This window comes from Anas platyrhynchos, chromosome 19, assembly GCF_047663525.1.
Source record: "Anas platyrhynchos isolate ZD024472 breed Pekin duck chromosome 19, IASCAAS_PekinDuck_T2T, whole genome shotgun sequence".
Classification (NCBI taxonomy): domain Eukaryota; kingdom Metazoa; phylum Chordata; class Aves; order Anseriformes; family Anatidae; genus Anas; species Anas platyrhynchos.
The window spans coordinates 1039829-1064329 of NC_092605.1; the positions used below are offsets into that span (position 1 = coordinate 1039829).

General features: G+C 40.8%; 1 protein-coding gene across 4 annotated transcripts in view; it reads left to right on the forward strand.

The window, feature by feature from the left end:
• The window catches only part of RPTOR (regulatory associated protein of MTOR complex 1), a 135415-nt gene that overhangs the window by 35450 nt on the left and 75464 nt on the right, over window positions 1–24501 (forward strand). For all 4 annotated transcript variants that reach the window (XM_072025751.1, XM_072025750.1, XM_038165299.2 and 1 more), the window contains exons 5-7: window positions 1314–1460; window positions 8585–8760; window positions 15522–15581. In XM_072025751.1, coding sequence (XP_071881852.1) covers window positions 1314–1460; window positions 8585–8760; window positions 15522–15581 — 383 coding nt within the window. The remainder of the gene's footprint in view (window positions 1–1313; window positions 1461–8584; window positions 8761–15521; window positions 15582–24501) is intronic.

Consider the following 24501-nt stretch of genomic DNA (forward strand, 5'->3'; position numbering starts at 1 on the left):
GGTTTTTGTTTAATTCAATTTTTTGTATGCAACTTAGTGTGATTGGAATGGGCTTAAAACTAGGGATGTCCTTAGAAATGGTCCGTGGCAATGTGCAGTGTCTGCATCTTTCTTTCCCGTAACAACATGCAAAGCTCCTAACTCCTTAAAACTTTTACAATGATTTTTTCCTATTAATTTTAGTAAAACAACACAAACTTTTATATATGGGCAAAACCGTATTTCGAGGTGACTTAGTATTGCCTACCTTACCTAACGCACAGTTTATGATCGCTTCTGTCTTTATATACGCCAATATGTGTCCTTGAAAATTTGATTTTTGTAAAAGTTTACTGGTTTTATTACAGCTATTTTAAGTCTCTTGAATTTAAATGGGAGTTATGATCCCATCCATCATCCTGCTGATGTTAATAGTAACATCCCAGCTTTTACTGTTGGTTTCGGGCAGAGTTTAATGCTGTATGAACATGAACAGGTTGCCCTCTGGCTGCAGATAAGGAGGATTATGCAGTCAGCCCCTGTACGTTTGGCAGTGACTATTCATGGGCTCAAATGGCAGAAAAATCCTTTAGTTTACATTTGCAGTTCTGCCACGGAGTTTGGGGTGTGCCCCTTCATAGCTAATTCTAAGCCTGTTTTTTGGTCCTCTTTTTAGATAAGAAGCTGTTGCCTCCAATTATTTGGTTGGGTTGAAGTGGAGGAGAAGGAACAAAACACTTCATATTTACAGGAACTGATTTGTTGGCAATTCACTGTGCTGAAGGCTTTGTTGGTTTTAATTTTATTGGATAATTCTGAAAGTTGCAGAGAAGTTAAGGGCTGTAATAAAATCATGAAGCATCTCATGAAACTAGGATGGGGCAGCTGCTGATGGGCTACGTAGTCTTAATTATCAGTCTTGATTTATTGATGGAATATTCAGTTTAAGATGTTCTGGTTAAATTAAGGACATCTGGTTTACATCCTTCATCAGTGTTGCAAAAATTTGAGATAAAACTGGACTATGAAATGCTGCTTGGAATTGGTTGCGCGTATCAAAGCGCTCTTTGAGTTTTAGAATTTTCTTTTAAAGTTTTTAGCATTTCAAATAATACCACAATGAAATATGGTGTGCGTTTCATATTGGAATTGGATTTATAGTCCTTATTAGTAGGTGTTGATGGTATTTTTTCATGATCAATATGCCCTGTGTTCAATCAAAGTTTTATTTTATGGTTTCAGAACTCTCGTATGTATTTTATTATCCAGCCAATGCAAGTGCTGGTGCTTCTCTGCCTCTGTGTAACTCCGGTGTTTCTTTTTCCTTCTTACAGAATTATACTCAGTATATTCCTCTCTCCATCTATGACCTGCAGACTTGGATGGGCAGCCCTTCCATTTTTGTCTACGATTGCTCTAACGCTGGCCTTATTGTCAAGTCATTCAAACAATTTGCACTACAGAGGGAGCAAGAGTTGGAGGTGAGATCACAGTCTATTGCAAGGGTTTTTGTTTCTGTTTGTGCTGTAGGGTTAAATTTAAGCTTGTTTTGCTATGCACGGCTGAAAAAAATACGTTTAAAACCATGTTGAAAGCCACATTAATTTGCAAATAATTTTGCCACTCTGCTCTTTCTGGTTTGGTTTGCTATCTTATTAAAGTTTGAGTATTTTTTTAATAGAAGTGCTAACTAAATGATAATGTTAATAGAATGAATTTGTGCCCTGATGGCCTTTTCTGCTGAGATGAATGCTGAGGTGAACTAAGTATTTTTGTTTTAGATGCAGAAGTCTGGTATCTGGGTATGTATTTGGATGCACTTGGTGTTTTGTGCTGTGGAGAGAAATGTACAAATAAAAAAACAAATTAAATAAACCTGATGCACAGAGGGGTTGTCACTGATGGTTTCAGTATCAAAGAATTCATAAGCTGAATGTGTTTCTAATGGAAAGATGCCTTTAATTGCAAATGCAATTACTTATAAATTTATTAAAGTAAATCTGAAATGCAGAGTGGAAGGTAAGAAGTCAGGATTCATTGTGCAGCAGCTTGGGGGATGGCAAGATTCTCCAGTGCCAGATACTTCTGCTAGCTTCAGCCTGGAGAAAGCACGTATTTTAAAGGTTAACTTTTAATGCTCTTGTAGTTCTAAGACATTGAATTAAAAATAATAATAAAAAAAAACTTAAAGGAAGAAATATTAATTAATGAGGCAACTGACTGTCGTGAGTGTGACCTTCAAGCAGTTACCAATGTCCCTGGCTCCAGTTCCTTTCATTCTAAATTCCAGTTTTTGAAGATGCTTTTGTGGTGACTTTTTGGTAAGTAGAAATACTTTTCTGCTGACAGAAACCAGTCCAATAGGCTGAGATATGTAGGTCTTTTCATCAGTCCTTCTCTTTCCAATCAGTGACTTTACTGTACGTTGTAAAGATAAGAATCTTCCCGAAGTCTGTGGCTTGGGATGAACATGAAACTGCTGTGCATGGATCGATAGTATTGGTAATAGATGCCTTTTGAAGGTTACAGTCCTTTAAGGTCAAAGAAAATGTCTGGTGCTCATATTCTGTTCTCCTTTTTCAAGATTTTCTATCAGCCTACAACTTTCATTGCAATATTTTTTGCAGTCTGTCTCTTCTGTTTGTAAAATTAAGCCCTTCAGGATTTTTCTTTTGTTTTCTCATTCTATTCCTAAGCACGTTAAAAACTTTTACTCTCCCTTTCCCTGCTTTTGGTATGAGTTCCTTTTTCTCCTTGGCTCTTGCTGGACTCTAGAAGGACTGCAGCTGTTTCGGAAGGAAGGCGGCTGCAGGTGGCTGCTGGTGGCTGCTGGTGGCTGCTGTCTGGCAGATAAATTGCTCAGGTGAAGCTTGTGCAGGAAAAGCTCCCCTCTGTAAGTCAAACAAAGCAGGTACAAGGGCAGTTGGTTACAAGGAGAAGGATGAGCCCAAGTAATAATGTCAAGCTTTATTCCAACAAAAATAATAAATTTTTATTTGCTCATTTTTTTTTATTTTGTCAAAATATGTGAGGTCACATAGGGGAACTATTCCAGTGTTTATTCTCTTTGCAACATAAATTAAAACTACTGGTTAATTTGATTATGAAAATACTTTCAGGTTGTATGTCAACTTTCCATTCTGTGTCTTCAGACTTCATTAGCTCCTGAAAACTCACCGAGATAACAGCTCATTATTAATAGAAAGAATAAATAGAAGACTTGGTAGCAGAGATGGAAGACTGCTTGCAGAGTCATACAAAATGTGGGTGGCAATGAATTTGGAATGCTGTAAATCATCGCAGTGGCCGAATTCACGACAAGTGAAGTCAAGCTGGAAGTGGTACTCAGAGGGGCTGCTGGGGTGATCAAGATAATTGTTAGCCCATCTTACTGAAAGGAGATTAGAGGAGCTTGCTGTTTTCCTAAGCTGATAGAGCGGAGGCAGGGGCAAGATGTGGCTGCGTGTACAAATTCACTGAAGGATAAGCTTACGGGAGGGAGAAGTATTCATAGGATAATGTTGACACAAGAACAAGTAGGTTCTTGTCCATGAATAAGTTTAGTCTGGAAATAGGTAGGCTTAGAAGAAAGAAAGGATAAGGTTCTAGAACAACCTGCGAGCTGGGAGGATGGAAACCAACTGGTTTCAAGGTGTAACCGTACGCACCCAAAAACGTGTGTTGTGGTTCTCACACAGCGCAGCCCCTCTGCCGCAGGAAAACTTCTGCCATAGGAAATGAACTATTCACTAGTCGCAACCGATACACGTTTTTTTAGATACTGATAGTAATGTGATTTTCTCAATATCCATTAGATACCTAGAAATTAGATGGTGAAGTTAATTAAGGAGGGAGAAGGCTGTGAAGCATGGAGAGTGTGAGGAAGGGATTGCAGGCAGTACGGCTGCAGCAGATGGGTGATCCTGTGACACAAACGACCAACCGAGAGATTGAACTTTCACGTTAAGCACACAAATTTTATTTCGTGGTTTTTATAAAATACGTACCATACTTAGAACAGTCTGAATTCATATTTTTTCTGTTATTCCGGTAAGTTGGGTTTTGTTTGTTTTGGGATTTGCATGGTCAAGCAATCTCTAGGTGAGTTTGAGAGACAGGCAGACAACCCATGTATCAGCGACATGCTAGGAAAATGGTGAGTCTCCATTTTCTGCCAGATTAATGGTTTTATCTCTCAGTGTTACAGTTAGCATACACATTGATCAGTTAGGTCTGGTATGTGATCTTTATTTACCAGGCTCAGATTCAGCCATGGATGTTTTTTTGTTTGTTTTATGCATCCCTTTTCTGGCTGGCACAGAGCACTGGCCAGGCACCATCAGATCAGATAGTTCCACCAGAAATGTAAAAATTAATTACAGCATACTTACAGGTGTGCTTACAATCCCATTATATTTAGTTTTCATTGTTCGTGGAATATAAAGGCTAGTATTCCTTCTTAATGTGAAATCTAAATCTTGTTCAAAGAGAGGAAGCACAAAAAGAAATGAGTTGTGAGTGATAGGGAAGCAGTTAACACTTCTGGAAGATACCTGAGAAAAGATAATGTTGTATCACTGCATGGTACGTTGTCTTCTTTAGAGAGCTGCCTCCAAAATAGCACTTGAATAGTAAATAATAATAAAAATAAAAAGCCTTTGTTAAAACTAAGATATTGCTGGTCTGTGTGAGCGGAGAGCTGCGCAGATAGAAACCAGTCTCTTAGTTCCTGTAGGATGATGGTGACTTTGTACCGGAGGCAGGAATCTGTCGTGTCTTATCCCGGTAGGCACATTACGACTATAAATATTTTTTGTCTTAAGCAAGGCTACTTCTCCGGGGGGCGGTGAGGGCGAAGGGCAGAAGATGGAGCTCAGGAGCCCGAGGATACCGAAACCAGTACAGATACAACTGCTTTCTGGTGGGATGGGAATGTGTGTATGTGGAGGCAAGTTTGTCGCTTGATTATAGCTTTATCACATGTAATTATACTGCAGCAGTTAAGCTAACAAAGTCTACCAATCCCTACCATTCATAGTATGTCACAGTGTTTCCAAATTTTAAGTTAAATGCCATTGATACAGGGACTGGCGGTCTCCCAGGACTGTGTTAGACTTGGCTGTGTCACAGACAGAGCTGCGTTTTGTTTTAATTTCCAGCTGTGTGGGCAGTTAACTTACGGTCTCGGTTGAAATCTAGCTAAACAAAAGTACATATTTTGCAAATAAGAAACATCCATTTGGCCACATGATGTGGATTTGGTGGCATAGTAAGAAGTGGGATATATTAGTTTAAAAATTAATTTTTCCAGTAGGTCCTGCCCTTTCTGGGGGGCAGTGGGGTGTTGTCCTAAGACTTGTAACAGAGAGCCATTGTTTTCCTTTTCGAAAAGACATTTTTCAGAGCTGGAAACTGACCCCAGCTTTCTGAAACTGGAGTTCCTGCTGTTGCTTTCCTGATCCGTGTCCTGTTTGGCATCACCCAGCACAGCAGCAGTGCAGCCAGCAGGGGTACTGGTGGTGAAGGAGGGAGCAGAGGCTGCCTCACAGGGCCTGACCGTAAGAAAATGGCAGGGAAATGATATCTACAAGGCTGGCAGAAGCCTCTTTAGAAAACTCTTTGCATGTATCTGCCTTCGAACTCTGCTTGTAACCTATAACGGAAGAGAAGGCGATGGTTGCTTTTAATCATCTCATTAGCTAGCTCTGATGATTCTGTGAGTGTCTATAAATACAGTGTAATTCTGGAAAATTAAGCTGGCGTCTTAAGTGTGCTGTGCTAACAATGATAAAACAGCAGGCTGGTTATTTCTGATTAATTTTCTGTGTAATTGTGACATTGTGCTTCCTCCGGCTCAGAGCTGCTCCTTCCAGAAAAGGTCTGTGGTCTTAAGGCCACATTTGAGATGCACGGAAATGAAAGCTGAAAATGTCTCTCGGATGTGTGCTTTGCTGTAAGAAATGCAACTTTTGGTTTTCAACTTCATCGTGTGAATTTTCTGACAGCGTACCCCATAGCCACACACGAGCTTGTTCTGCGTTTAGCTGAGTGGGAACTCGGTGGCACGGTGGGAGCTCCTGTTCTTCCTCCCCTCCAGCAGCACGGCTGACTAAACAGTCCTGATCGGAGCTGAGGAGCTCACAGATTTTATTTTTCTATCTTCAAAATTAATTCTCAAAAAATTAGCTCAACAACAATACTGCAGATTGTTATCTGGCATTAGCATCGTGTCTGGGGGGAGAATTCTTCTAATCCACCATCTGCTGGGAGAGGAACATCTTTTCTGAGTTGCATCAAAATCTTCTGTGGGGGGAGGATGCTCGCAGCAGGAGTTGTGGGAAGCCAGCAGGTCACCTCCTGAAGTAACAACAGCAGCAAATGTCTGTGCTGGGTCAGAGTTTCTCCCAAGTTTAACTTAAACATGCCTTTTAATTCAAAAACACCTTTTTTTTTTTTTTTCCATCAAGTGTTTGCTTCTCAGTGTAACTACATTTACATAAATGTTTGCAGTAACACTGGTTTAAAATATATGTATTGTTTCCCCTTCTGTTAGTTACCAGCAGTAATACCTGCAAATTCATTAGCTCTTCTTGTGGCAGAGCACCTGCAAATAGCGAAACGGAGTGCTCCTTACCTTGGGCAGCTTTAATTTGCTTTCAGAACAAATGAGCTACTACATTTTACAGGAATGATTTCAGCACCTTGCAGTGTAACTGATAAATGAATATTACCACTACTATGTTGTCTTAAAGGCTGTGGCTTGTCAGTTGCCCTGAAATAACAGCAAGCAATGCAATAAGTACTTTGTTGATAGTAAGGACATTTTTACTCCCAAAGCTTGCACAGGAAAGTGTGCATCTCTTTGCTTCGAGATGGCATTTCTGCTGACAGTTGTGAGTTAGGTCAGGCTGCCGCAAGATCTACATCTAATTGCTTTCTTCTAGAAACATATGAAACATATGAAAAAAACAACTAAAGATTGTAGATAAATACATATTAATTTCGGTAACATTTCACATATGGTAGCTTCCCATGGTTTATTTACTGTTCTTGCAGTTGTGGATTAGTATATTTTTAACCAATTTGTATTTAACCTTCTTCAGCCATCTACCTATTCCATGTCTCGCCCTGTGAAGAGCTACATTTGTAGGGAACTAAGCAATGTAGAAAATGTGACTTTGGTGGATGTTCTAAGGATGCAAAAATAAAGGTTCCCACTGGGCTTTTTCACACTTACTTTGTAAAAGACTTTTGCTATATCATTGTCCCTAGAAATCTGAGGGTCTGTAACTGCTAGCTGGTATTGTATGTTCATTTTCTGCTTGTCAATAGCTCATCTCCTAATGGGCAAATATTTACATTGCACGTGGCGCAGCTCCTTTAGTTTGTCTTGCGGTGTAGAAGCCACGAGTTGAGCCCGTCTTGGAGTGTGAGCTACTTCTGCATCAGAACAGGGGCACTACCAGAGCATGACAAATGTCAAGTCTGCAGGGCTTCGCACGACTCAGAAAGCAGAAAATTCATGTAAATGTGCTTCCCACCTGCAGAGCCCATTTATGAGGATGTCCAGAGAGCAAGTCTTTCTTTAAGGAATTAATAGCTATAAGCACGTTGACTGCTTTATATTTATACATCGGTAAAGAGCTAATGCTTTTTCTCACCGTCTGTCATGCCTCTCTTCAAATAAAAGATCTTTTCATTATTCTAATTATCTTTTTTTAGTTATTAGTGTACAGATTCAGTTTTATTGAGAAGTGCAGTAAATATCACTAGCGGAAAAGTGGTGACTTGAGCATAGGTTCATTTCCACCGAAGCTATTGCACCAATCCTTGCTGAAAGCACTGCAGCTCAACGAGGAGCAAGGGCGGCTCTGAGCTAATCTGGGCAGTTTGAGAAAGCCGAAGTGTGTCAGTGCTCCCTCTGGGATTGGAATGGAAAAAAGAATATTTAAAGAATCAGAAAAACTAATAGGTTGGAGAACTTGTGAAATATCACCTGAAACTTCTCTGTAGCTTACTTGGGTGTTTTGCTAGACAAGAGGTTTATGGTTGTGCCAGGCTCTGGGTCTGTAACACAAGCATTCTGTTCCCTATAAACCCCTGTGAGACACCAAAGTAATTTCCTCGAGACAGAATTTTGAAGATGTAACGGATGTATGTGTTCTGAAGACAGAATGTACGAGGATGGTAAAGAATGAGTTTATTAGTCAACTGTATCAGCTTACTAGGTTGGCAAAAAAAACAAATTGTTGGTCTTTGAAAGGAATTTACTTCTGTTTGCTCGGATAACACAACATAGAGATCACTGTGACAGCTCTTTGTTTTCTAGATCCTGAATGAAAGGACAGCGAAGGTATTGCAGCTGTTAAAATTTCTTTGCCCTATTCATTTAAGAATCTTTGAGTACCACAAATCAAAATTAGGAGGTTGAATTGTTTGTTTTGTTTTCCTGTTTCAGAAAGGCATGGGAAAGATTATTGATGTTTTTATCTGAAACCAAAGAGATTGGACTTGGATAGCTCTTCACTGCTTATTTTTGAGATGGTACAGAAATTTTCTTTCCGGAATGACCAAATTCACCACGTAATTTCTTTGGTCTGTTCAGGTGGCTGCAATTAACCCAAACCATCCACTTGCTCAAATGCCTTTGCCTCCATCCATGAAAAACTGCATTCAGCTGGCAGCATGTGAAGCTAATGAATTGCTACCTATGATCCCCGATCTGCCAGCCGACCTTTTCACATCATGCCTTACTACGCCAATCAAAATCGCTCTGAGATGGTAAGTATCTTCCCCATTATTGAAGGCAAGTGCATAATTTGTGTATTTTGTCTGTTGAAATAGTAGATTTTTTTTCTTAAGCCAAGTGCTTTATCTAACCTAAATTTTCTCTGCAGTATTCAATTACAGGACTTGAACTATGCATTTGGGATAGCATTTTATTAATCAGAACTAGAAAGGTGAAAAAATTATCTTCTACATATTACATTTTAGATTCCAGCTCAATATCTAGGTTTGCTCAGATTAAGGGATTTACTGTTCTGGGAATTAAATATCTGCTTCTTCAGAGAGCCGAAATAGTACACAGTACAATACAACTCTTTGCAAATTGTCCTTCATACAAATCATATTCCAAATATTGCTGTTGCTGTAAATAATGCAGCAGCATTAAATAATGCTGTAGTGAAAGAAATTGAGCGATAAACCAAAGAAAGATGTTGCAGAATGACATACCAAGTTAATTGGGCAGAAAGATGCAAAAGCCTGCTGGAGATAGCAGGAGCTTTCAAAGAACAATATTGTTCCCCAACAACAGGAGGATCACAAAGAGTTGTGGTGCCGGCTGAGGACACGGTGTGAGATGTGCAGCATGTCCCCCCAGGTACACGGCTCCGTTGATTCATTCCTATCAGCACATTTCACTTGATCCTCTTAAAGTTATTTGTAGTCCAGAACAAAAAACTCCAGGTCACTCGCTCGACTCGGTTAGAACAGGCAGAAGCATACAGACGTCGCAGACAATGGTAAACAGCTGAGTCACTGCATCTTCAAGAGTTCCTTGGCTTTTGGAGATACTCGTAGTAACTTACAATGCTTACGCTTGCTTTGACTCCTGCAAACAAAGTGAGTTAATTTGACCAGTTCCTGGTGTAGATTCATAGTGCCTTTGGATAGGTACGTTTTGCTTGTAAAACATAGGCTTAAGTCTTAGATAATGATAAGTCTTTGATAAGTCTTCTGTGACTCATGGCAAAGAGCTTCAGAGACATGAGGAATAGCTTAGAGGGAAGGTTTTAAGAGAGCTAATGAGAAAATGTTTTTCCAACCCAGGCGTCAGGGACGTGGAGTCTGACGTTACGGGAGCCTAGGCTAGAGTTTGTGCCAGGGAATGACAAACCTCTGAATAAGTTAGGCAGCTATGTACTCCTCTCATAGCTTTACAGTCATTTTCGAATTACTTTTTCGCTTTTTCTACTGTAAAAATGAAACATGATGTTGTTTTTCCAAAATAGCTAGTCCAGTTACAATACTAGTCACTCATCAAAACTCACAAGTGAGCACTTCCAGACATGCAAGGGACTGAGCCTGATGAGGCAGAGACACTTAATCTCTTCAAATCCTGAGAGAATGGTTGCTTCCCCTCTGGGACAGGGGAAGGGAAGGAGTAGGCTGCCTTCCAATCCAGCTTGTACCTGACAGCTCTTCACTGCCGAGGTGACTGCCGTGACTGGGAGCCTTGCTTGTACGCCCATCTCCGCGCTGATGTGCTGGTGGTAGGACAGTCCTCAACTCCGCTGCGTGAAAATGCTCCAGCTGCCTGCGTAAATTCTTCTCTTTAGAAGCTAAGGAAATCACCATGCAGCAAAATTCCTTTAGGGGAACTTTTAGAAATACCGTGTTACATATATATACAGGAAAATACATATATATATATATATACACAGGAAATATATATTTATATATGTATATTTATATATATATAGAAATATATATACAGGAAAATACAGTTCTACCATGGAACTACTTTTGTCATATGGTCACTGTCAGATCACTGCTGTCCAAGCAGTGCAATGTGAAGGAATTACAGGTTTGTTTCTGCTGGTTTTAATCCATGGAGACTTTGAAATCTAAGTGAACGTTCCACCTGGTTTGTGCAAGGCTAGCCACAGGTGACAATGAATGCGACTTGGTAAATACAATGAGTGTAGCTTTTTTCTTTAAAGAAAAAAAACATTATTTGAATGGAGTGCAAAACCAGTAAACAAAAACCAGTGAAGGATCCGGCCTATAGAGGTTTGAGTTCAAGTTCCAGGGAGAATGTTTTCATCGAAACTCCATGGTGATGTGGAGAGAAGAATTAAATGCTATACAGGTTGCCTGAACTGAGGCTTGTAATTATTCTGAATAACTTAGTATTGTGCATGTGAGTTAAATCAGAACCATGAAGATGCAGCGTTATTGCTTAATTTTTGTTGTTTTAACTATTTCGTAAAGTCTTTGTGGGAATCCATAGCATGGGCTGTAATGCTGTTGAGGCTTAACTGGTTTGTAGCAAACTGAAACTTCTTAAAAATGAGAATTTTTGGTACTGAGACTTCAGTGTCCTCCTTGTCTTGTGATACAGAACTGTTTCAGTTCACACCATCATTAATATGGAAATGCAAAGGCTCTGTAAGGGTTGTTTCTGTTGGAAGGAAGTCTCCTCCAAACATTAAACCTGCTTATGCAGCAGCATTTAATGCGCAGTTTATATATATTGAGAGGTGTTTTGGATATTATGGTCTGTTCAGGCATTTTCTGTTGCTTCATCTCCATGGGGATGTGGCTGGATCAGGGCAGGCTCCTGAGCAGAGCTGCTCCTGGCAGAAGGGTGAGATATTTGGAGTTGTCTCATTTGCTTGACAGAAAATGTAAAAATGCCATTCAGGTAAAGGATTTAAATCTGTTAACCTCAGCTGTTCCTGGTGTTGATGCTGGTGGGTGCCATGCTAACTCCTGCTTAGTGAGACGTTTCCTACTACATCGAACCTAATGATTATGTGTATTGCTTATTGCACATAAACAAAATTGCTCTTTACTCTGCAGATTACACTCCCTTTATATTCCCTATTGATTGGCATTATTACGGTTGTATTTTTATCCGTGCAAATTCTGTAAAGAAGAGTTTGCTTGCAGAGCGTTGTTATTCACTGCTGTTAAACGGAACAGAGGCAAAGCCAGACTCCAACATTCCAGTTCTTCGAGGCAAACTGTGCACTGAAGCAGGCAGGGAACCAAAAATAAAGATGTAAGCCTTTGTCATTAAAATGACAATTTTAATGACAATTAAAATTTAATTTAATGACAATTAAAGTTAAAACTCTTTTAATTCAGTCAGGCCCTTTTATTAAAGTTGATCAAGAACCCTACAGAATTCCTTTTGAAATAGAACATTTTTGCAATTCCAGACTGACAGGCTAATGAGGTTTCATATATGGGATTTATGGGCAAATGAAAGCTGGGTGAATAAATTCCTGTACATCCCATTTTGTGTTCTGTGCTTTGAGAAAACTGATAGACAAAATCACTTATTAAATGGGGTTGCAGATTCATCCACTTCAGCCTTACTTCAGGGAAAGAAAAATTGATGTCAGTGAGAGAAATGCAGGTCAATTGTGTCCTTCTGAAGGGAAAGCACAAAACTCTTAATAAAACTGTCTGACAATTTCAGGAATGTAGTGTGTAAGTTCAGGTTAACTTTGTACTGGTTGCCTTCCTGTGTAGTGACTGTTGAAAGCTGACATTCCAAATGTATGTTGCAACTATATATAAGGTAAGCTTAAAGATAAGACATCTGGATCATTAATATTGACCCAACTATCCAGGAAGGAGACCCAGCTGTTACAGAAACAGGCAGAAATTAATATCCAGTTGGTGCATTGTTTTGAGCAGCAGATCTATGTCTCATGCACTGTCTAAAGTAAAAAGGCAATTCTGTTGGGAGCTGTGATCAGTGGTGTGTCATATGCTTATGTTAGTGCCAGTCCCTTATCACATAAACGAGCTGCATGTATATTGTCACAATTTTACGCATCGGGGAGAAGGCTGTGCTTGTCTAAATTGTCTGAAGGACCCACTCGTGTAAAGGCTACAGGGTTCCTGAAAAGTGCTGGGACACCCCTCACCCTACCCCAAGCAAACCAATAAATAAATAAATATTTATATATATTGGGGGCTCAGACTTAGGAATTTTAGATATGCAGCTTTGTATATTGGAACGCAAATATAACAAGTTTGTAAGTGCCTGGAGAATGGCTCTTGGTAGCTCTTGACTCATGACAGCTGATTTTATGTTGGGTCAGGTAAACATTTTTTTTTCCAATGCCTTTATTTTGCATTTCTGCTATAACATTTTTGGGGTTAACTGGACTAATCTGTCTCAGAGTTAAAGAAACTAAATTGAGTTTCGAAATATTCCTGTTTTCTGCACAGAATCTGTTTGAATATTGTTATGCGTATTTCTGCTTTTCTTCTTTATTGCTTGGCATTTATTGGTATGTTTACTCGCAGCTCTAGCATATCTTGCCTGATGGTTGTGCTGAGGACACCAACCATCCACTGGAGACATCACGTTTAGAGCCTTGGAGTGTTGAAAGGGGGGTTGCAGATACAGGATGAGGAACATTCTGTTTACAAGTACATTTTCTTGGCAATTGCTGGTAGCTAGAGAGGAGATGCAGATAGTCTGTTACTGGTTAAATGGGATTTTAATGAACTATCTTTTTCAAAATGCTCATAGCGACGGTGGAGATTTTTAAAAGAAATCCTCTAACGGTCAAGTATGTACACAAGCAGTAAGCACTTGCTGCTTCACTCTCATTCAGGTAAATACCAAAGAGATCTGTGGTGAGGGCAGAAAGGGTGCTTTTCACTAAGCCTAATGCGATCTGGTTTTATTTCCTTAACTTTGAGGATCCAAGGGCTTGACCGAAATAGCTGAGATCTAAGCTTATTTACATCTTGCACAGTGCAGCTCCCTGGGGAAGTGCTAAGTGACAGCTGTACAACACATTTACTGTGTGAAAATGGCTGTTTATACTTGACCCTCAAAGGTGTGCACATCTCACTGTTGCCACTGTGCCAAGCATTTCCTACAATTTCTGCGTTTCTTAAGCATCCTGAACGTCCGCATGTAGGGGGGAAGCTTCCTGCTGCTTAATCCAACCAGCTGTAATCAAAAGCTTTGTGGTTAGGAGAAATCCTTGCAAAAAGGAGGCAAACGTATTTGTTCGTCCTGTGGCCGATGCACTCTGCTGCCACTCGAGATCTGCTCATCAGCTGTGGGTCTCCTGCTGCCTGGCCCGGAGGAGGCTGGCAGTGCTGCACAGGGCTCATCCTTCTTTGACACCGTCTTGCAACAGCTTGCAGCTCTGTCCTATTAATCTGTGAGCTTGTAAAATATCGCTGAGTGAGGTTAGGTCAAATCATAACTCAGACGAGAGGCTTCCAAAGTAAATACAAAATACTGTGTGACATGTTGATAGGTGGAACCGTTCTTTCTTTACAGAAAACAAATGTTTCGCAGCCCAAAGTTGTGCTGGCTCTGTTTTAATCCTTTCAGATATGTCATAATGTAGAGGCATTGAGCAGAAAAGTTAGAAAGTGTTTTGGCATCCACAGTCTACAGGGAGACTCCAATCTGATTCCAATAACCTAATTCTGCTGTGCTGAAATCTGCTTGCAGTTTTTGTTTGGGAGCGGCGTTTCCCTGCGTGGTTCTGTAATGCAGTGTCGCAAGATTTTTATGTTTTAAAAGATTGTATAGAGGCTTCACTCTAGCAGTCATAGATAGTTTTATGATTTCTTTTTTTAATGAGGGATAGCATGTGCATCAGTAAAGCAGTCTAGAGACCACTTAGGTTTTCAGAGCTCATCCCTGTTCTTGGCAATAATGGATATCCTGCAGGCAATGGATACCACGAGGAAAACTGGAGGGTCCTCAAGGTTTCAAGAAGGAGCTATGCACAGCTTGATCTTTAAAGAAGTAATCGCTGAAAATTGTAACTTTTCCAAAGGAAGAGCCTTTTGGATGCGGATGTGGTGGTGAAAGGAGGGACACTTGCTGCAATAATTCCAGCTCCTGCTGGATGCGGAGAGGTTTACCAGGACACCAAACCCCCCAGCAGCGCCCAGCCTGCAGAGCCTTGTGTTCCAGCACAGGCTGAAGCGTGGGGGTTAAACATCGACTTGTTAGGCTGGTGGGTCAGGTCACATCTTCCTTAAACAGCAGATAATAGATTTCTGAAATGCTGGGGAAGTGGGCTGGGAGCGAAGTCACTTCCCAAATGAATTAGCTGCTTTTTCTTCCCAGAACAATTGCTTTCTGATTCTGCTCTCTGGGCCACAAAACACATCCCCAGGAGCTTTGGAGGAGGGAGGCGAGCAGTGGGAAGCCGTGCAGGCGGTCGTGCTGCCATCCCACGTGTGCCTGGCTTTAGCTGCTGATGGGATTTGTAGAGCAGCAAACACTCGTGCTAACGGGCTTTGTGTCTTCCAGAGCCGGCGTTTCTGAAGTAGTATTTGCAATGCTGAGGAAGTGGAGTCAGCATTTTTTTTTAATTAAATAACTGAGGTGCTTGAACTTGACACATCCCTCTCGGTGTCTGCCTCTCTCTCTTGCCCTTCGTGCCGTGCCAGGGAAGCCCGGCCCGCGCTGATCATTATTCCAGGAGCGTGCTCCTGCCTCCTCGGCGCTCCCCAGGGACCGTGCTGGGTGGCTGTGAACCCTTTTCCCTCCGCTGTGCCTCGGAGAACTTGTCACCGTGACAGTTCCAACACCCCAGGTTTGACACCTGGTGATGGAAATCGTCGCATAATCATGAGTGTGACAAAAATTGAGGGCCTTGTTCGGCTCCTATTATGCTGTGGCAAAGTTTTCTACCCAAACACTATTTTAAAAGCAGAAACGTTGTAATAAAGAAACCTTCTTCCACATTCTTTCCGCTGAACCTTGTCATTAAATATTCAATTTGTATGTTTTATTTTTATTCTCTCCTCCACAGGTTTTGTATGCAGAAGAGTGTCAGACTGGTGCCAGGAGTCACACTGGATTTGATAGAAAAGTAAGCCAAATTTTATGATTTTTTTTTCCTGTTGCTCAATCTCCTGGTTATTTCTAGCGTTTCTCCTGTTTGTCTGAGAGGAAATTTCTTCGGGAAGCTTTCTACAGAGTCTGTCTGTGCCGAATTTGTCTTTTCTTGTCCTGCCACGTGCATTTGGGGCCTAGGCCCCAGGGGTGGGCACGGCACAGGGGTCGCAGCTCTCCTGCACTGGGCCCAGTCCAGCCTGGGGAATGGGAGCTGTGGGCACGGGTCACAGCCCAGGGGTCCTGTGCTGAGCAGCCACACGTGGCTGGTCCTGGCGTGCTCTGACAGCAGAGATGTATGCCCCGCATCACCAAACCCAACACGAGCAGAACAGCGCTGACCACTTCTCATTTCGTCACAGTGCTGTCCTATTATGCTTTGTCTGATCGTGTTATGTTTCAGACCTAGCACCACTGAAATGTGCTACAATCCTTTTACCCAAACAGTATTTGAGCATAATTACTGGTTCTCAGGCAGCTGAGGCAAACCAATTAGGTAGAAAACTGTTCTTAAATCTACTGCAGTTTATACCAACAAGCTAGCCTCTGAAATAATAATTGGCCACTGTAGTCCCTGCTGGGTTTTAAGATTTTTTATTTTTTTAATGGGAAGCATGTTCTTAAAGTCAGGGCAGTAGATGCAGGCATTCTAACTCCTTGCAGATTATTTTTGAATATCCTATTCTTGGAACTTTGATACGCACGCACAAACTGGCAGTGATTAATGCAAGATCGTTCAATTTCTGAGGAATTTTGACTCTAGAAATATCATTGTCAGGATTAATTAGAACAGGCCATATGTCTACACTTCTGACACATGGATGCCCACAGTCCAGTTATCTTTTGTCTGAGATGAAAACTGTAGAATCGAAGGGCACCCTGAAAGGGGTTAGGAGAGCAGGAACCTGGATAACAAGTGTGTATTCAAAACAGAAATACATTATCATACTTTCTTGTTTTTTCTAATAAGCTTCTGTATGGTATAGCAAAGTACAGCCATCATTCATTGCTTGTGCTGCCAATAGCAAATGATCTGTTACAGCAGATAATGAGGGTAAGGTTGCATTAGCTAAAATTTCTTGTTCAGGTTTTGCTTTAGTAAATCATTCCCTTGAGTAACTTTCATGCTTTACATTCAGAGGAGGTTAAAGATGCTTCTCAATGCCATTAGTTCTTCCACAACATGTATTTTAGAGAAGACAGGCTTATCAGTATTATCTAGGTCTTTAATCATGCTGATTTTATGTCTGAAAATGTGATCATCTTATCTCAGTTGGGGAAACTAAGTACTGATTCTTGTAAAACTGCATTTCAGGGCACTAATCTTACCAAAATAGAAATCTTTTTCATCTTTCAGGGATAGACACAAGACTTGTAACACCGACAGATGCGTAGATATAGGTGGTATTTATTTCTTGAGTTCAGTTGTTGGTTGCCTTAATGCAGTACCTGGTTATTCAGGCCACGAATCCAGAGGCTGCTGAACTGGGATCTAGACGAAGTTGTTTCCAGGTCTGGACCAGCATGCAGATTGTTTTAGAAACCATTTTAGGGAGCTTATTTGAAGAAATAGAGAAGACCTCACCTCATTTTATGTAATAAAAAGGACAATGCACAAAAGTCAGGAATTTCTGTAAACAATTAAAAGAATTAATTTGTTTCTTTGGAGCTGTCGAGCATTCTTTGTATGTCTTGTATCTCGGGGCTGTGCTGAGTTTTCGGGTTCTTTCTGATTGTCACTGTTAGCTCAGCAAGGCTTGCCCTCGGTTGCTGCGTGCTTCCAAAGTGTTCAGTGCAGCCTTTGAACTTGTGCAGTCTGCGTGGGGCATAAGAGTTTCTACTGCCTGGTACTTTCCTCCAAGTTACATTATGCAACTGGCAGAATGAAAAAATGAGAGGTGTTTACATAATCTCTAGAGCATAAATAAATCTGGAAATACAGGCGTCCTGTAATGCTCCGCAAGCTGGGTGACATGTTGATGTATTTCTATGCATCTGTTTTGTTTTCTGATTGTTCTGAGAAAAATAAAGCTGGCATTGCCCACCGCAGCTATCAGAGAAAGTTAGAGCAGTTTCCAGCTGTGTCAGTCTGGGAAAGGGTCCACTGCTGGATTTTCTCTGAAAGCCATGAGTGAAAATGTGGTGGCTTTTGTCTGAGTGTGTGTCAAGGAGATGAGAAGCAGGAAGGAAATCCAAGGGCTTGCTTTGCCTGCGTACTCGTTATTTAATGGGAGAAAGGTGTGTGGTTCCCTGACCATTGTTTAAACGAGCAGAGTGAAGGGGCTGTTGTTTTGGCCAGCTCTGGCTGTGGGACACCACAGGTAAGCAGAAGTTCGTCCTGAAGCAGTGGGCTCCTTATCAGTGCAGACTGAGGTCGTCTCAGGTCACTGAATAAACGTGTTCTAGAACAATGGCTATATTATGTTAATTATAGTTAATGCATTGCTACAAGAGTGTGTCTAATCAAAGAACACATGGCAAGGGTCAGGGAAAGTCTGAGCCTGGTAGCTGAGGAATCAGCTTCTCAGAACATTTGATGTGCTGCTGAGGGTGGAAAAACTCATTAAATAATAGGCTACTGAAAATAAATATTATTCAGGATTCTTGATTCTTGTTGATTGTACACAGCACAGAGGGATCCTGTAGGATCACAGCATGGTCTAGGTTGGAATAGACCTTCAAAATCACCAAGTCTAAAGCTTAAAAGCTGTCTTTGTGAAAACACTACTAGAAATAAGTTCCTGTAGGGTATCAGATATTTAAACCTCCTCATCATAATCTGCTGTGTATTACCAGTTGTAGAAAGCATGTGTTTTTTTATTGTAGTCCCAAGATAGGCCTAAAATACCTCCAGGATTGCCTATGTGTATATTGTAATTTATAGTTTAGTTGTCTTTAAAACTGGGGAAAGAGCTTATATTCTAATTAGGCTGCAGACTTTGAGATGAAATTAGTCTGCACCTTCTTTGAGCGGCCCAAATTTCTAATTATCTAGGCTAAAGCAGCATCCTGATGAATAAATATGTGGTGTATCCTGATGTGCATTTATATTGCAGTTCTGCTGAGATGAAGCCAAAACAATCCCTAATTTAGAAATAAAGGTCTTTGCTGGAGCCAGGCAGTAAAATGTAAAGAAAAAAAAAAAGAAGGAAAATCATGTTGGTGGAGTGCTAAGAATTTAGGAAGCTGTGGCTGCCACTTCAAGAGACCGTCTCCTGTGGCAGCACTGATGTCAGGCATTCCTGCGGGCTGGGTTGGTCTTTTCTGCTCCATGGCAAGTTGTCTTGTCAGCTGTGTCAGCGTAACTCACTGTGTGGCTCCTCAAAGGAACTGGTGCTCTGTTCTGCCTTTAAATTTTTTTTGGGAAATGTCCTAGGGGGTGGTGTAACTTGGTGTAGGATGGGGATGTGAAGCTGGGTACCAAGCATCGGGGTGTACGAGGACACGTTACTCTATATTGCTGCATCAGGCTCTCTCCCACGAAATCACGTTCTCAACAGAGTGGGAACAGCATCGTTTATTGCTTTCCTGGGATTTTGTCCCCAGGCCCATTTGGTACTTGGCAAAGGGAGGGAAATGTTGTCCCTTGCTGTCAGGGTTTTGTTACAAAGGACCTGTTGTGAATGTCAGCTCTGAGTCATGCAGGCAGGAGCAGCACGGCAGAAACTTGCCTTGCTGCAGCACATGCTGTTACCTGCTCTGCAAGCAGAGAGCCCATCTTGGGGCTGTCACTCACCACCAGAAAATCCATTTATAAAAATCACTAGAAATAATAAACTTGAGACTAAAATTAATTTAGGTATTACGGACTGCCATGAGCTAAACATTACTGATGTTTTAGCATCTATCGATTATTGATGGGTGATCATTCAATAGGAGCCAATTTAAAGAGGTAGGAAAAGCAAAATCCCAAAATATCAACAGCCAAAATAATGTAATTGGAGAAAATGCAGAAATTTTGCTGTAGTGTAACAAATATCTTCTGTGCATGCCCTCCGAACTTAACTAATCAGTTGCCTTTCAGATTGGTAAATTGAGGGCAGGTGATGGAGTGCAGCTGGTTACTATCATATTTTTCCAGGTGATCCCAGTTGATGTGCAATTTGAAATTAGAATTATTTAATTAACCATGCGATAGTCCAACTTCTGAAATACTGCTACCTGTTTTTTAATATAGATTTAATAATTCAAAGTTGATTTTTTTTAATGTGATTTGATTGATTATTACTTGATTTATACTTTGAAATCTAATTCTTAGCTTGCCTTTGGATTGAATTTAGGCAGCTTTCAGCCGCTTTTTTCTTCTGGAAAATTCAGTGCAAGGCATTAGAGTGCACATTTCAGAATGTAAGTGTTTGGGTAAGTACTGTTTAGTCACGGTGTAACAGGGATAGTGTGCCACGCTACCCGTCTGTAATACGTGGCTCATTAGTACATGAGTTCAGGGAATACTTTGCTTTTGAAGATGTTATTCCAAAAAGTTTCTGTTCTTTAATAAATCTGGTTTTATTGAAATGGAGTATTTAATTTTATCACCATTGTTACAGGCTATCAGTCTCTAGTGTAGGCAAAGCCTATTGTGTATACAAGCTGAAGATCACACTCAACAGGATGGTTTTCATGGCAACACCTCTTTCATATCTTTATACGGAAAGATGACGGGATTGAAAAGTAGCATACAAAGCCTTGCAGCCCTCTCGAACGAATGATTTCAGAAGCTCAAATGTTTTGTCTTTCTCAAGTAGTTTGCCAAGGTTTCAGGCGCCCAATCCCAGCACGCCTGTGCCATTTGTGTTATTTGTGACAAGAACGTGTCTCTGAGCACAGTGGCTGTGTTGATCGTTTCTATGCAGTTCATGCCAGTTCAAGAGATTGCCAAAGCACATACGCTGCGCGCGTTATTGTTTTACAGTTCTCTATGATACATTCTCTCCTTTTTTTCCTGAAAGAATAAAAAGTGAAATCTACTTACAATTTTTTTCCCCAAACTAAAATTATTGTGAATGTCTGCAGGTACAAATCAATGCAGATGCATTTTGTTTCCTGAAGTCCACGTATCATATTGCATATCTCAACGTTATATGTATTACATTACAAAAGTGGAGGTAATGATGGAACCCATCCACAGGGAAAATCTGGCATCCTTTGAAGTAAATGCTTCCCTTGTAATTAAAGTGATTCATAGGATTTTGCTAAATTTCTGACAAGGACATTGATGTTACACCTAGCACAAGCTCTTTAGTGACCCTGACATTTTGTAGTCTTCACTTTTCACAATAGACTGCAGTGATTTAGGTCTTTGTAAAGGCGTCTGTCAGGAAGTTGATGGAAGAAGCAATTGAGAGTCCAGAGATGTTAAATTGAAGCCAGCAGCTGAGACAGCCTGCCCTTTTTTCCTTTTCTTACTCTCCCTCAAAAATAGATTTTACAAATGAAGCCTGCTTTGTCCTTACTGTCAAAGGCTCTCTGGTGATTGTCAAACCATAATGTGAAAGGCACCAGGAGAAGTGGTACCGAGACATAACAGGGGGAAATGCGTTGTGGACCTTTGCAACTTGTGGACCTTTGCAACTTTCTGGCTGTGTAGACGCATGTCCAAATAGAAATTAAAAGAAGCTTTAGTTTAGAATCATAGGACAAGTTTGAAAGAGTTCATTGTGCAAGGGATATATACTTAGTCCCCCAGACATAATTCATCTGGAAAATGGCATTTTTATAGTGGAACTTAAAACAGCATTAGTAAAGTGACCTCTGCTCTTTAGGAGAGGCATAGCTGATGATTAAATAATAATAATAATAATAATAATTTCAAATAGTTCCTTATAACTGTGGTACAGAAACAGATTGCTGTATTTCTCTCTTGTGATCTTCTTGTATATGTGGTGGGGTTTTTTAATGTGATGTTGTGGTGGAGCTCTCCTAACGTGTGGGAAACCTCTGAGTTTCAGTGCAGGGAGACAGAATTCATCTGATGTGTTCAGCTGATGGTCAGCTGATTCATTGCCCTACCATGAGAGTATATTTGCAGTCTGAGAGTTAAGAATCATTCTTCTGTGATCTGTGGAAGTTTAAACTTGTAATGCTCAAAGATGATCAAGATCTACTGTAATTGAATAGTACTGTGTTAAAATCCCCTCCTTCAATCATTCAATTTTTCATTTGAGTAGTACAAGCTGTCCTCTAGTTTCTGGGATGAGAGTTTGAGTAGTCCAATCTCGGAGCGGAAAACACATTGTATTTATTTTCATCTGCCGATTTATAGTGCTGACTGTTCCAACTTTAATTGATTCCTGTGTGCAGCACAGAAAACAGCAGTGCTGCCAATTTCCTCCTAATGGCTGCTTTCTAGTTCCAGTCCAAAATCTGAAAGCTCTGGTAGGGTTTTGTGCCGTTATTGAAATGTATTGCCTTTCATTCTTGTGTTACTCCTCACTCTCTCTACCCTCACCATTAACACCTAATGCATAGGTTTTTAAAGCACTGAACAGCATTAATCTTCACACTACTGGAGCTGGGTACCAAATCAGTATCTTCCTGAATATATATGAGAGCAGAGAGAAAATGAACTCACCTGATGCCACATAAGATATGCGAATGACATCCTGTTAATTTCTGCTTCTTGACTGCAGTCCCTGGTAGCTAGCTGTATTTTCTACAGATCTTGCAGCCAGTCTTAGAAAGCACTGTTGCATAGTGCAAAAACACCAAATGTATTTTAAAATCCTAAATAAAACATATGCTATGCTAATAGGTAGTCATTTTAATCCTTTCAGTGCAAAAATACGAAGCATACCTTGTTCCCTAAGAAAGCAGATTATTCTAGTCACAAGGACTTTCTAAGACTGGGCTGCTAGAAGCAACTTTGGCTTTCAGCCTGTCATTTCTGCTTAGTGTGATCAGTAAGATAAGTATCAATGCACAATTTGCATTTAATAAAGATAATCTAATATGAACTGTAAGCAGAACTCTCCATCTGGTGTAAAGATTTGAACTCCACCATGAAAATGCTGTTTCTATTTCCACTGAAAACTGGCTTGAAAGTGGCCATCAAAAGGTTTCAGCTCAGCATTTGGCTTGCTAGGGAATCTCAACAAGGAATGCTTTGGTTTCTGGTTAATAAAATTCCAACTTAGGAAATGCTGTTATTTTGCTGCAGAGGGTGTTCTGCAATGCAAATATTTGTGTGAAAACCTCATAAGAGCAGTTGTGTGGCCTTGTGTTCCCTCTGCTTGCTCTGGGGGAATCAGTTAACAAACACTATTTCAGAGATGTGTATTTTTCCTCTGATATCAGGACAGACAGGAGTTTTTTTATAATATGTTAATGTCTAGCAGTTTCAGAGCTGTCTTTATGCAAGGGAATATGCTTCATCTGAACCTGCATGGGAAATAATGTGGCCATACGTAGCAGAACAACTTACCACAGACAAAGCACTTGCTCTTCATATAGATTGTCTTGATATTTTTAATATATAAAAACTTCTTGTGAGAAGCACAAAAGCATTAGAAAACACATCTGAGACAGGTGCTCGGGATGGAGCCAGGAGCTGCGAGATGCTGAAGTTCGCAGCCACTTTTCTTCCTTTGAGTAACCTTGTGCGTGTGGATTTTGAGTCACGGCTGGCTTTTTTGTCTGGTCTCTTAGACCACAGGAGGAGCATTGGTCCTGTAGTTCCTTTGGGTTTCTTGTTAAGGATGAGCAAATACAGCGGGAGTTCAGCTCCTGGATGAAATAAATTTGGGTGACTTTTATCAGTCTACAAAAGCAAGGACCTCACGAGTGCCAAACCAGACTGGTGCCTTTCTCTCCTTTGGACGTGGAGCATGCCTAGGCAGTGCCGTACCACGTCGTCAGTTCATACTGACAAGTGAGCAGCTAATTTTGGCTACCGCAAAAAGCTTTCAGATTCAAATCTGTCTCTCCATGGACTGCAGGCTAAACCTCTTCAGTGTCTATCGTGTGTCGTTGGGATGCTGCAGAAGAGGTCTGCGCTGTTCTGCCTGCGCTGAACGTGCTCCTGTCAGGCGGCTGTCTCTGGTGTATTGATGCTTGGAGTAATAAATGTTAATCCCAGTGGGAACAGTCACGTTATCTGCTCTGCCCTTCTGCGTGTCTCAGGCTAGAGAATTTACCTGGCTACCCCTCAGCAGGGCCGAAATAGCTGATGCTCCTCTGAATTATGTATAGCTTAAACCTCTGAAACACGAAGGCTCAGTTGCTTCCCTTTCTTTTACCAGTTAAATGCTCTTCTTTCTTCATCTCCTAGTGTGAAGTATTTGTTAGCAGCGGGATTTTTCCCCCTTGTGGGTGTTCATCCACAGTGTTCAAGTTGTTCCTTGGTGTAGGAATGACCTTAAATTTCTCAGTGTGACATCAATTTAATGTCGTGGGTTTTTTTAGCTTTTCCTGCACCTGATATATTTTGTATGCCCCATTTTAAATGAATGCCAAAGCATGACTGCTAGGCACAGCATTCTCGTATCAGTCTCAGCAATACCAGGCAGTATCACCTCTCCTCTGCTGCTCTGTCCTGTCCATCACAACACGCTGCTTGGCGTCTGCTGACGCCAGAGATTTTGGAAGAGAGGTTAACATCTGAACTAGGTTTTCTTAAAATCTTTTATATGCAAGCCATCTTATAGCCAAAATATATACGTACATATTCACATATAATACACATGCTTGAAAGAATTGTTTTGGTACATTTCTGAAGAGCGAAGGGCCATTGGCTGCTACAGTCACGGTGAAGGTCTTCGCTGTGACACACCAAAATGTTATTTCAGCCCAGTACTACTTCTGTACATTATAGCCAGCCCCTGGCTTTAAGGGAGTGTACTTAAAAGTAATTATTTATTAGATGTTCACGCAATGTGCAGCTCTTTTATCCCTGTAGAATC